The following is a 13,455-nucleotide window of genomic DNA, read 5'->3' on the forward strand; positions in this document are numbered from 1 at the left end:
GAACATGATCTGACATGCTTTGAAAAGCTGTCTTTGATTTTATTGCCTTGGGTTTCTGGAATTCTACCTTCTTCCTTTTTCTCCATCTGCTTCTGCACTTTTGCCTGTCTTTCTTTTTAATTTAGCTCCACCATCTTATACCCTATTTTGTTTTATTTTCTACCCATCCTTTACTAACCTCTAGCTATCTGGTGTCCCAGAGAAAATGCAGAAGGAAGATTTGGCCAAGTATGATCTTCTCATTTCCCTCTCTGTTATGGGACATAAGTCATTCTGTTGTCCCCCACCCCAGCCCTGCCCCACCAATATTCATATGTCAAAGTCCCAGTCTCCATTTCTTCAGACTGACCTTAATTAGAAGTAGAGTCATTGCAGATGCAATTAGTTAAGATGGGGTTATACTAGAGGATGCTGGGCCCCTATTCCAAAATGATTGATGTCCTCCCAATGGGGGAAATTTGGATTTAGGCACATATACAGGGAGGATGCTATATGAATGTGATGATGGCCATCTATTAGACACAGAGAGAGGCCTAGAATAGACACTTCCCTCCCAGCCCTCAGAAGGAATCAATGCTGCTAACACCTTGATTTCAGACATCTAGTCTCCAGAAATGTGTGACAATACATTTCTGGTGTTTAAACCACCCAATTTTTCATACATTGTTATAGCAGCCCAAACAAACTAATAAATTCTTCAGATGAAACATAAGCTCTGATTTGGCAGACCAGCTTCCGTTCCTTCAGCTCTAAGGGATCTGTGATCCTACTACACTTTTTTCCCTTCTAATAAACCAAATGGTTTAGTGATTTATTTTGTGTATTGTCTGTCTTCTCCAGTTGGTGTGCAGCACACTGACAGCTGGAATCTGGGGTGTTTTTTTTAATTAATGTATCATGGATATACACACTTATGAAGGTTTCACATGAAAAACATTGTGGTTACTACATTCACCCATATTATCAAGTCCCCCCCCACACACCCCATTGAAGTCACTGTCCATCAGTGTAGTAAGATGCCACAGAGTCACTAGTCTTCTCTGTGCTACACTGTCTTCCCTGTGACCCACACACACACCATGAGCACTAATCATAATACCCCTTAATCCCCATCTCCCTCCCTCCCCACCTGCCCTTCCCTTTGGTAACCACTAGTCCCTTCTTGGAGTCTGTGAGTCTTCTGCTATTTTGCTCCTTCAGTTTTGCTTTGTTATTATACTCCACAAATGAGGGAAATCATTTGGTACTTGTCTTTCTCCACCTGACTTATTTCACTGAGCATAATACCCTCTAGCTCCATCCATGTTGTTGCAAATGGTAGGATTTGTTTTCTTCTTATGGCTGAATAGTATTCCATTGTGTATATGTACCACCTCTTCTTTATCCTTTCATCTACTGATGGACACTTAGGTTGCTTCCATTTCTTGGCTATTGTAAATAGTGCAGCAATAAAAATAGGGGTGCATATGTCTTTTTGAATCTGAGATCTTGCTTTCTTAGGGTAAATTCCTAGGAGTGGAATTCCTGGGTCAAATGGCATTTCTATTTTTAGATTTTTGAGGAACCTCCATATTGCTTTCCACAATGGCTGAACTAATTTACATTTGAACCAGCAGGGTTCCCCTTTCTCTGCATCCTCGCCAGCATTTGTTGTTCTTAGTCTTTTTGGTGTTGGCCATCCTAACTGGTGTGAGGTGATATCTCATGGTGGTTTTAATTTGCATTTCCCTGATAATTAGTGATGTGGAGCATCTATTCATATGCCTGTTGGCCATCTGAATTTCTTCTTCGGAGAAGTGTCTGCTCATATCCTCTGCCCATTTTTTGATCGGGTTATTTGCTTTTTGGGTGTTGAGGCATGTGAGTTCTCTATATATTTTGGATGCTAACCCCTTCTTGGATTTGTCATTTACAAATATATTCTCCCATACTGTAGGATGCCTTTTGTTCTACTGATGGTGTCCTTTGCTGTACAGAAGCTTTTTAGTGTGATGTAGTCCCATTTGTTCATTTTTGCTTTTGTTTCCCTTGCCTGAGGAGGCACATTCCAAAAAAAAGTTGCTCGTGTTTATATTCAAGAGATTTTTGCCTATGTTTTCTTCTAAGAGTTTTATCGTTTCATGACTTACATTCAGGCCTTTGATCCATTTCAAGTTTACTTTTGTGTATGGGGTTAGACAGTAATCCACTTTCATTCTCTTACATGTACTGTCCAGTTTTGCCAACACCAGTTGTTGAAGAGGCTGTCTTTTCTCCATTGTATATCCATGGCTCCTTTATCATATATTAACTGACCATATATGCTTAGGTTTATATCTGGGCTCTTTATTCTGCTCCATTGATCTATGGATCTGTTCTTGTGCCAGAATCAAATTGTCTTGATTACTATGGGTTTGTAATAGAGCTTGAAGTCAGAGACCATAATCGCCCCAAGTTTATTCTTCCTTCTCAGGATTGCTTTGGCCATTCAGGGTGATCCTACTACATTTTGATAAAGTCAACTACATACGGATTCTTCATCTTAGGGCACACTAATTTTTTTCCCAGAATTACCCAAAAGGAATCTGTGAAAACATTCTTCATAAAGCTCTTGCAAGATCTCTGGGTCTGTGTAACTTTGCAATACTAATATAAATAAAGCAGAATGATAAAGATACAGATTTTAAGGTTGATATGGGTCATTGCTTCCACTAGCCAATACCCTATAATTCTTGATTAGTGTGAAATGTGAGTGGAAGCATCATGTCTGTCCATTCCAACCTCTGTAGGTGGTCATGAGGATACATTAAGCTATCAAAAGGGACAGGTAGCAATGAAAATCAAGCACAGTCATGAGGAACCTGCTGGTTGGGTGGAAGCTCCCCCAAACATACTCTTTTTTGCGGGCTGACTTCCGCTTCTCTTCATTGACTTCGTGGTTGGCGTCCCGTAGCTTGACCTCACGGTCTGAAAGGCTTGCTGGGATGATGTCCAGCTCCAGGTCCTTGTTATCCTATACACAGAGAGATCACAGAGGTCACTTTGGAGATGCTCTGGGAAAGCAGCTTACCAGAGTTGGGGGAGACAGAAAAGGGGAAGGATTGAGAAAGATATAATGGATAAGGATGAAGAGATGGGGAATTCCACAAACTGCCACCCAGAAGCATTCTTCTTCATGGGATGATTTTTGTTTTTCAAATAAGAAGGGTATAAAATGTTGTTCAGGGCTAATATCCACAACAAGGAAAAACAATGAACACATTTGATAATTAATGTTATATTTCCCCAAAGACTTTGGTCCTCCTTAAATCTAAACACATATACACACATAAATTAGTCCAAGATTGATTATTAACCATTAAAAGAGATGTAAAACAGAAACACATAAAGACATAAAAAATTTATTAAGGGAAAATAATAAAAGCAAATATTTTTATTTAAACAAGTAATTTCCCTTGGAAATAGAAAGTTAAATGATAGGAAAATTACTGAACTTTCTATTTGTCCATTTCTGCTTATTTCAATCACAGTTTTGGTATTTATATAAGAGGGGAAACTCTAGAAAAAACCCTCGCAGGTTAAAGCCTGGGGGAGATGTTAATTCCCTCAATTTTAGTGCTTTGACAACTCTTTAGTCTGCTCTGCTTCAGAGCATGAGCCTATTTAAAGATTTAAGAATTAGAAATCCTAGGATTAAATTGCCAGTCTGTATTTAGCTCTTAATTCATAGGTTACTGACCCCTATTACAAAGAAGAGATTAAAAGTCAGTTTTCCCTTGCTTCTTGGCAAATAGTACCTCTTTTCAGTTGAAACATCAAACAGCCTTTATACAAATTGCATCCCTTATTCCTGAAAGAGCACTATTATACATTCTGGAGACTAATCATTTGCTCATTAACATAATTGGGTGGAAGAGGTTCTGATGAAGCCAAGATAAAGGGTTTAGTTCCGAAAGTCAACAGTTAACTCTACACATAGAAAAGCTCTGTTCTGTTAGCCATAGGTTCCACCTGGTCAGGCAACTTTGTAATATATATAGCACCAAATCATAGGGAGCTGGAGGCCAATGGCTCAGCAAGATCTATGCCCTCCAATAAAAAGTCCACACAAGGCAAGTGCTCTTGAGGTCAACATTTCAGAAAGACTGCCCCGGAAACCCTGCTTCCTTCCAGGGTGAAGAGGGCAGCAGTCCTGAGGGAGATGGGAAAGGACGATGTCCTCACTGGGCAATCCTATACCTACCTCTGTGTTGACTCCTAGGGCTTTCTCCAGGGAGTAACGGTACTTTCCCATCCTCAAGGAGAAATCTCTGTAATGTTTGTCCACCGTGGTCACCCATTTCCTGATCTCTGTGGCATGAATGTGGCCCTTTTCCACAAAGCTATCAGCCAGCTGAATCAGAAGCTTCACCTTCTCCTTTGTTTGCTGCCCCAAAAGATGGTCTTAAGTTATTAGATTACATTTACTCTCCTGGCCCTACACCCCCATCCCTCTTTTCTTCTTCACAGCAGCTGTGGATACCTCATGGCCTAACTGGGTTTATATCCCGACTCTGTCACTTACTAGCTGGGAGGTCTTAAACAAATTACTTAAACCCTCTGTACCTTAGTTCCTTCATCTGCAAAACAGAAACTCCAGCAGTACCTACAATGCAGTGTTGCTGTGAGCACTACCTAAGTTGATGGTGTAGAAGGCTTAGAACAGTGCCTGCAACACAGTGCTCACAGTAAGAGCTCAGTAAGCGTAAGTGTTATCATTGGGATTATTGATGTAGGGACCTTATACATTAATATAAGACTTTATCAGAGTATGTAAATATCACATCTGAGATCATTTGAATCGTAAAGCATTGAATACCTTAAAGGAGGTAAGTGGAGGTAGGTGGTGTGGGTGTCTTTGTATCACAGATGAAAAAAACTGAGGTTTAGAGAGGCTTTGGGCTTGTCCAAGTTCAGACCATTTGCCTACTGCCTCTGGTCCATAGTTCCTAGTTTTCTCCCTTCACTGAACTGGCCTGAAGTAGGCTTTCTAAACATATGGTAAGTTGGCACATGCCAGGATCTAAAGAAATCCAACTAGCAAATTTTAGAATACACGCTGTACCTTTCACCACCAGGATTTTGTCTTTAGTTTCCACTGGAGAGGAGAGGGGAAGGAAGGGGATGGGGGAGAGGGGAGAGGAGAGGAGGGGAGGAATTAATGAAGCTAGTATCCGTTGCAGGGCTAAGTAAGGTGGAGCTCTGATGTGTATTGGGTTAATTGTATTTCCAGCAAGAGTTTATCCAACTCCTACTCTGTCTGCACCACTGTACAGAGGACTATGGGGACAGGCTTGGGGGGTAAAAACAAAAAGGAGAAAAAAAGAGACTTATTTTTTCCAAACAGTCTATATATCTAGAAAGAGAAGATTTTCACACAAAGTGGTTAAATAACTCAGGGCATTATGTAATCGTATGTCAAAATGAGAAGTATGTATAGTTAACACTGCAGGAATTTAAAACGGGAGAAAAATGAACTAGACTGGAATGAGCAGGAAAGTTCTCAAGGGGGAGGTGGGACTTACACTGGAGAAGATATGAAATGGAAGGGATGTTCAAATTAGCAAACACTTCCTTGTCTTTTATCTTAAGTTTGGGTTTTGAAACTCCAAAATCCTGATAAATTTTAAGAGGAAGGAAATAATATTTTAAAAATATTCTGAAAAGTAAAATTATCTTTCAAATGCAGAAAATTAGGTTTGAGGTTTGTTTTGGGTCATGCTACAATCTAGATAACTGAGAGAAACTGAGGCAGAAAATCACTGGAGCAATGGGAACAGACAGAAGAACCTTTCTTTATTATACAGACCACCCTGCCTCACTTTTCCAGGCTGCTTTTGCACAGCCCCTCCCATGAGAGACTGCCCCTTTCAAGAAATGCCCGAGAGGGAGAAATTCTAACCAGAGGAGTGAGCAGAGAAGACATGGACTTGGAGACTCAGCCAAGGAGACTCAGGCTCCAGTCACTCAGCAACTCACCCCACACCTCTGAGCCTCTCCTACCCCAGGACAGACGGCTGGTAACCACAGCCAGGAGATGAAGGCCCAGAAGAGCTTTGGCAAGCAGGACAAAATGTGGGTAGAAGGACAGGTGAAACATCTCCTTAACCCCCAAAAGGCAAAAACAACAGCATTGGGAATTGGTTCAAAAAAATAACTGGTACCCTGGGGCCTTCTACCTTACTGCATTTAGCAGTGATGGTGTGGTTGTTCTGAAAATAATTTTTTCTTACATTTGCTATTTACTTAAAACAGAGGTTAATTTTTACAGCTATAATCAATAAATCCATCTTTATGTAAAAGTCTTATAAAGACATATTTATTCTCTGCTCTAGACAAGCAGATTTCAGCATGAGATGGGGGTATAGTCAGATGGCTGTAACCAGCCTGGCAGGGCAGCCCTATCAGAGGACATTACATCCTGAAATATCAAAACTGTGATTCAGAGTCAGCAAGGAGAGTGGCTTGTGACCAAGAGTATTCCAGGCATGGAACCCAGCTGAGCAAACAGTAAAAGGAGCACTGTAGACAAGCCCTTCCCCATGTGGCCTCACCTGCCCTTGTGACTATCTCCATTGTCTCCATGGCCAGTGTGACTCTAGTCACACTGACCCTCACCTGGCCCTCTTGCTGTGATGAGTGGCTGCTACTTATCCCTTTCAGTCTACTGGCCCTCTTTCATCTCCTTGCCCACGACAAGCCGTGTGGGTGATGCCTTTTCCAGCATTCCCAGAGTACCACATCTCTGCCTCTACTTCAGCATGTATAATGTTGAGTTATCTATGTCTCATTAGACCATGCACTTCTAAAAGGTTAAGTGCTATACCTTGTTATACCTTATTCATTTGTATCTCCAATGTCTGGAAAACAGTAGGCATACCATACATGCTGAATAAATGGAAGAGTTAACATTGTGTTTGGAGGTAAGTAAAGCTAGACCAGAAGGAGTTGCGGGTTTATATGGGGAAGAATTAGATGAAAACTGTGACCCATGAAATGGACCCCAACCATGCCCACAGCTCCAGCCGAGCACAGTTGGAAGTGGTTTCGTATACATGGGTGACTCTGGTGGCACCATGCGATCTGCCACCTGTCTGGTCACAGCTAATGAGACCAGAGGCAGAATCTTTTCCCATAAGTCCTGTCAGTATGCAGTCAGTGAACACTGAAGTTGTCCTGGATTAATAGTGACACTGGCCGAGACAGAGAACGGGGTAGTTAGTTACAGAGTAGAAGTGCAAACAGACAGCAAAAAGAAGTGAAGCTGAGTCACAGTAACAGCGATAACATATCCCTGGCTGCCTCTCATGAGATGACCAGATAATGGGGCTGCAAGCACTGCCCCTGGTCTAGGGAGACATCCTCGTTTTAATCTCCAGAGGTGAGATTGTCACATTTCTTGCTCTTCCCGTAAAGCTGAGTTATTCAGCTTTTCTTGGACTCCTGGGAGGACCAGCCACATAGCTACTGTCTTCTTCATTTCCACATATAGCTACACAATAGCTTTTCCCCTTCCAAACTTAGAGCAATGTGAGGCTCGAATATTGCCACCACAAGTGAGTAACTTATACAGATTGATGAAGTGGAGGTCAGATTGTAGAGATTCTTGAATGTTAGGTTCAGAAGGATGGACGTGACCTTGTAGACAACAGGGAAACTCTGGGCAGTATAATTTATTTGGGTCTGGAAATCTGGAACTGATATTTCACTTATCCTGGGCTTCATGTGTCCCCTAATGTGTGTTTTGCCCTCTCCATCTTAAATTCTGTGTTATCTGCTGGGAAAGATAGGTAGGAAAGGAGGGTTCAGTAGTTCCAGTTTTGTTTCTTTTCCTTTTCCTTGTTTTCTTTCTTCCCGTTCTCCCTCCATCCCTTCCTTCCTTTCATCAGTTAATATTATACTATCTTCCCTTAAACAGTGAGCCTTACTCTGAATATAGCTTTTAAAAAGCCCTTTTATTGTACTTAGCACATTTCACAAGTCTTTAAGATTTAGCTTTCTTGATATTTTTCTTTTAATCTCATTATAATATTTCCATTTGCCTTTCGTTGCTGATATTTCTTGTACTTATTGATACATTCTTTGTAGATATGAACTTTTTGAGCTCCCTGTGTGGACATACAGTTCTCTTGAGATGTATCTTCATATTCATTCCACAGGAGAGAGTTATGTATGAACAACTAAACCTTTTCAAAAATGTTTATCACTCCTGAGCTATATTCCTCTTAAGAGTCTCAGAAATAGACTTATGCCCATCTTTTACCTAAACTGTTCAGATTCTACTTTTCTCAGTCTAACATACCTATCTGACAAGCCCTGTGCTTCCTTTCCTATCTGAATTCTAAGACATAATTAGTTCAGCTAAGGTTCCAGTCACTTTTCTTATCACTTAATTCTCTTTTGTTAAGAAGAACTAACTCCAGTTTATTTCATATATCTTTTCACTTTCAGAGATAAAGTTAAGTGTTTTCTCAACATCATTACCCATTGGGAGACAGAAATCAAAACCCTAATGAAATACCACTTCACACCCTCAGGGAACAGACAGGCTATATTAAAAAGCTGGATGGTAATAAAGGTTAGAGAGGATGTGAAGAAGCTGGAATGCATATACATTGCTGATGGGAATGTAAAATGGTATAGCCACTTTGGAATGGAGTTGACAGCTCCTCAAAAAGTTAAACATGGAGTCAACATAGGACCCAGCCATTCCCCTCCCAGGTATATGCCCAAGAGAACTGGAGACATGTGTTCCTGTCAAGACTTGTACACAAATGTTCATAGCAACATTATTCATAGTAGCCCCAAACTGGAAATAATCCAAATGCCCAACAAATGATGAATAGATAACCAACATGTAGTATATATAGATGAATATATAAATAATAGATGGTATAATGGAATATTACTTAGCCATAAAAAAGTAATGAAGTACTGATACATGCTACAAAATGCACGAATCTTGAAAACAATATGTTAAGTGAAAGAAGCCAGATGCAAAAGACCACATATTATATGATTCCATGATTCCAGTTTATATAAAATATCCAGAACAGGCAAATTCATACAGACAGAAAGTAGACTAGTGGTTGTCAGGGGCTAAGAGGAAGGGGAAATGGGGAGTGACTGCTAATGGGTATGGGGTTTGTTTTTGGGGTGATGAAAATGTTCTGGAACTAGATAGTGGCAATGATTGCACAACCTTGTGAATATATTAAAAACCACTGAATTATAGAAAATGAAAACTGTTAAGAATCTTAAAAAACCATTTGCTGTTAGAAGAAATAGTTCTTCCAGATGTCAAGATTATTAAGCTTTCCTATCACGTTTCCCATCACCATGTGCCTTGACCCCTTATAAATTTTGAAAGCCACAATATGAAAATATTTCATAATACGAAAATATCATATCATATAAAAATTGTAAATTTTTATTCTTCTAGCTGGATTTTCTACAGTATACCACAACAAGAAAATTTTGTTTTCCTCTTATCCGTGCCCATATCTTTATCTTATTTTTATTCGTACATTTGTGGAATGTTATTTAGAAAGTACCTTTTTATATTTAGCATTTGTCTACTTGATCTGTTCCCAGGGAGCAAAGTGTAATAATTCAGTATACTCAATATGCTCTTGTTCTCTTCAGTCATGAGACCCACCATATTTACTCTCTTGTAGCTTAAAGTCAGTTTGGCTTCCATTTCAAATTCTCTTTATTGGTTATAAAGATTAAAACCAAAGATGGCTGGTTAAAAGAGGTTTGCCTCTGGAAAGTGGGAGGCATGGAGCAGTAGTCTGTTCCCTTTCATCGGAAGCTCCTCAGTTGATGTGTTATCCTGTAGGTATCCTAATAACACATATCCCTGAGACTTGGAACATGACAGATGGGGGAATGGAACCTCATTAACAGAAATAGTGAAGAGGGAGAGAGCATAGAGAGAGAAAAGTAAAGGAATCCATATCAGAAATATGAATTTGGGGAGGGGGTTGTTGAAGTCCACGCAGACTTCTTTGTTCCATTATGTTCACAAATATCTGTAGCCTCTCCTCATGCATATGCTATAGTTAGGTAGGTGAGTAAAGTGCAGTTCTTGTCCTTTGTGATCTTGCTGGCTCATACAGGAGGTTAATGCTGCACACAGATTACTGGAGAACAGGATGGTTCGTGCGAGGTACCTTAAGGTTATACAAAAAATGGTTGCACTGCAGGGATGGGCCAGATCACATCCTGGCTTGTAGGCAGGATCAGAGAGGACAGGGTGGCACTGAAGTGGAAAGGTGTTTTTTTTTTTTTAAATATAAACTAGAGGGAAGGGAAGGATACTCCAGGCAGAAAAATAATATAGAAAAGGTATAGAAGCAAGAAAGTATATGACGTGTCTCTCAGAGGGCAAGAAAATACATCTATTCAGCTGGAGCACAAAATCTGCATAAAAACATCATTGAAACCAGAGCTGGGGAGGCAAGGTGGCACGACTGCAGAAGCTGAATGTCATCCTGAAGCACCAGAGAATCATGGAAGTTCTTGAGCTGGGTGGTCATATGACCAAAGTAGTGTTTTAAAGATAAACAGCAGTGAAGAGCAGGATGGCAGGGAAGGAAGGAAAGGCCAAAAACTGGAACCCAATTAGGATGGTGACAATGTGAATAGAAAAAAGGGGAAAGATAGAAAGAAGAAAGTAAAGGAAGGAGAAATTAAATTGACTAAATAATTCTCCTCATTTCCACTTTGGTTATGGACAGATTCTGATCTTAAGACTTTCTGGGTATCTGCCGTGATCCATGCTATGTATGTAGGGACACCAGTGGATCTGATATTTGGAGGGGGCAGATAGATGTGAAGTGGGTAATTCAAAAGCCTTTTCATTCAAATTTGAAAAGGGTTCTGTGCATCTGCCATCTTCCTAGTGCTATTTGTTCTAGCCAGTACTGAAATGAGTCTCTCATCTGAATTGACAGCTTTTCACAGTGGGTATAAAGGACCCCCAAGCTCACAAGGATGCAGAGAAAGGCTCCCCACTGTCAAGACTTCACAGTGTAGGATTCATAAAGTGGATAATCACATCTGAAATATCAGCTCAGGAATGAGGCTAGGGGCCTACTTCTGTCACAGCAAGCTAGAGGAACATGTGCTATAGTGTCAGAGAAATCTCTAGGGAGGATGTGCATTAATATGCCTCTTCTTGAACCCCCACAAAAGCAGCTCTCACCCTGGGAAGAGCATCTGCCTTGTGAGGAAGTGATGCCAAGAAGGGCTCTTCCATGGCAGGGACCCCAGGGTGAGGGACAGGACACCACAAAGAGGGCATTGAAACAGAGCAGATTTTCATTCTAATGCAAGGGTCCTCACATCAAATCTGGGCTGTAAAACAGATGAAAATCAGATTTCCTCCGATTATAGCATCCCTGCCTCTGTGTGAATGGGGGTATGTGGGTGTGTGGTATGTGCCCCAGCACACTTTTTGCTCCCTACAGACCCCAGCCTGGCTCATTTGCAGGTCTGAGGCCAGATGCAAGAAGTCAGCTCAGAAAATAAGAAACTCACCTGCTTTGTGATCCACCCCCAGTCACCAGCCCTTCCCATAGGTGAACTTCCCAAGCCATTCAAGCTTCACGAATATGTGGATAGGTATTCACACATGTACATTCACACATGTACGAATCTTGAAAACAATATGTTAAGTGAAAGAAGCCAGATGCAAAAGACCACATATTATATGATTCCATGATTCCAGTTTATATAAAATATCCAGAACAGGCAAATCACATGAATACGTGCCTTTGCCTTATTTGGACTGAAAGAGCACAGATTCCAGAACTGGAGCATGAAGATGAGTATTTGGAGGCACAGTGTACAGGAGCTGACTTCCCCTGTCCAGATGCTCTACCCAGTAGCTGCAGTTCTTTGGATATTCAGGTTTCAAAGGAGATAATCCTAGCTGTGCTTTGCCACTTGCCACTGTGGTCAAGCATTACTGAGTACAGAGGCTGCTCTCTCTTCAATGTGAAATTGGTCAGATAGGGTAGTCCAGGAGGATTTTGGGAAGAGGGCTCTGGGGTGATATCCTACCTTGGCAGGCACCCTGAATTCCCCGTATTCTTTCAGAAGTTCCTGAGTCTCCTCTGTCGTCTCTCCAGTGGAGGTATGTGTTGAGAGGTAATATTCACCTGTTTCTTGGATCCAGTCCAGTGCCTGTAGGAGAAAACAACCACCCAGCCACCCAAAGTCAGCCATCAGCAGGAAAACAATCAGTGCTACAATGAAAGTCTATGGTTTAGGACAGTGGGACAGATGCAGAAAAATGCCAGCATAATTCAATTAGTATATAGTTTGGAAGTTGATTTTATGAATGAGTCTGCCCCTGTTAAACTTGGAACATCCCACTGGCAAAGAGTGTCTTATCCATTACCCTGGGGACTCTTCTAGGCCAAATCCAGCATCACCCATGAATTAGGGGCAATCGGCTCCCAGCATCTCCAAACTCTGAATAGAATGTTTGGTAAAGGCTGAATGACTGGTAAGTAACAGTCTGTTCTCTTTCCTCTCTTCAGCTCCACTTCTCATTTCTACTTAGCCTGCTGCTTTGACCCTCTTCTGGACTGTCCCAAGCCCTGGCCTTCTGGGCCTCTGTTTAGTCCTAGAACTGAGGCAAATGAGGAAAAGCTCTGGACATACCTGCTTAGCGCTGCGCTCAAATACCACATATTGCTGGCACTGGTCTAACCGCCGCTTCTTCAAGGTCCAGAAGTGCAGGACGCGATTCTCCCTCTGTAAGAGCTCACTCAGGATGGCTGTAGGGCGGAGGAGATGAGTACCAGTTCAGGAAGGACCTTAACAAATCGGACTAGCCCCTTTGGCTGCACACCCCTGGTGCCAGATAACTGTGAGCTGAAAGCCTCCCCATGGGACTAATCTGGCATCAGAAGCAAGGGAGCAAAGGCTTGGTCCAGAGAGAATTTCCCAGAGTGGAACAAGACTGGGGAGACTGAGGTGAGAGCCTGTTGATGAGCTTCCATCAGGTAAGGGAGGATGTCCCCAGAGTGACTTAAAAGTGACACTGGTTTTCTTCATACCAAATCTAGTTTTGACGGTAAGAGACCTTAGGAAGTATCAGTCCTTAAAATAACAACTAAATCAGCCCCTGGAACTGACTGGACTTGCCAGGAATCCCAGCCATCCTTGACTTCTAGGAGAAAGCAAGAGAGGGATGGTGGCCCGAGGACTGGCGTAACGACATGGATGACACATGCCATGAGTCACACTCCCTGTCCTGTGCAGGAGTGGGGCACATAGCACATTAACAGCAGAGCGTTGGTTTTAAAACTTCTAAATAGTGGTCATAGGGAAGCTGTGTTGGAATCATGCCTACCTGGAATCATGTTTCTAGGTCCCCAACTTCCATGTTGCTTGGCATCTGATCAAAAGATAAGCTGAAAG

At 41.6% G+C, this 13,455-nt stretch overlaps 1 protein-coding gene across 20 annotated transcripts in view; it reads right to left on the reverse strand.

Annotated features, from left to right (window-relative positions):
* Positions 1-13,455, reverse strand: part of KALRN (kalirin RhoGEF kinase) — a 654,582-nt gene that overhangs the window by 237,079 nt on the left and 404,048 nt on the right. For all 20 annotated transcript variants that reach the window (XM_073231508.1, XM_073231507.1, XM_073231506.1 and 17 more), the window contains exons 20-23: positions 12,694-12,809; positions 12,088-12,210; positions 4,223-4,405; positions 2,874-2,992 (exon numbers count right to left, since the gene is read on the reverse strand). In XM_073231508.1, the coding sequence (XP_073087609.1) occupies positions 2,874-2,992; positions 4,223-4,405; positions 12,088-12,210; positions 12,694-12,809 (541 nt within the window). The remainder of the gene's footprint in view (positions 1-2,873; positions 2,993-4,222; positions 4,406-12,087; positions 12,211-12,693; positions 12,810-13,455) is intronic.

The sequence above is a fragment of the Manis javanica genome, chromosome 3, assembly GCF_040802235.1.
Source record: "Manis javanica isolate MJ-LG chromosome 3, MJ_LKY, whole genome shotgun sequence".
Taxonomy (NCBI): Eukaryota; Metazoa; Chordata; class Mammalia; order Pholidota; family Manidae; genus Manis; species Manis javanica.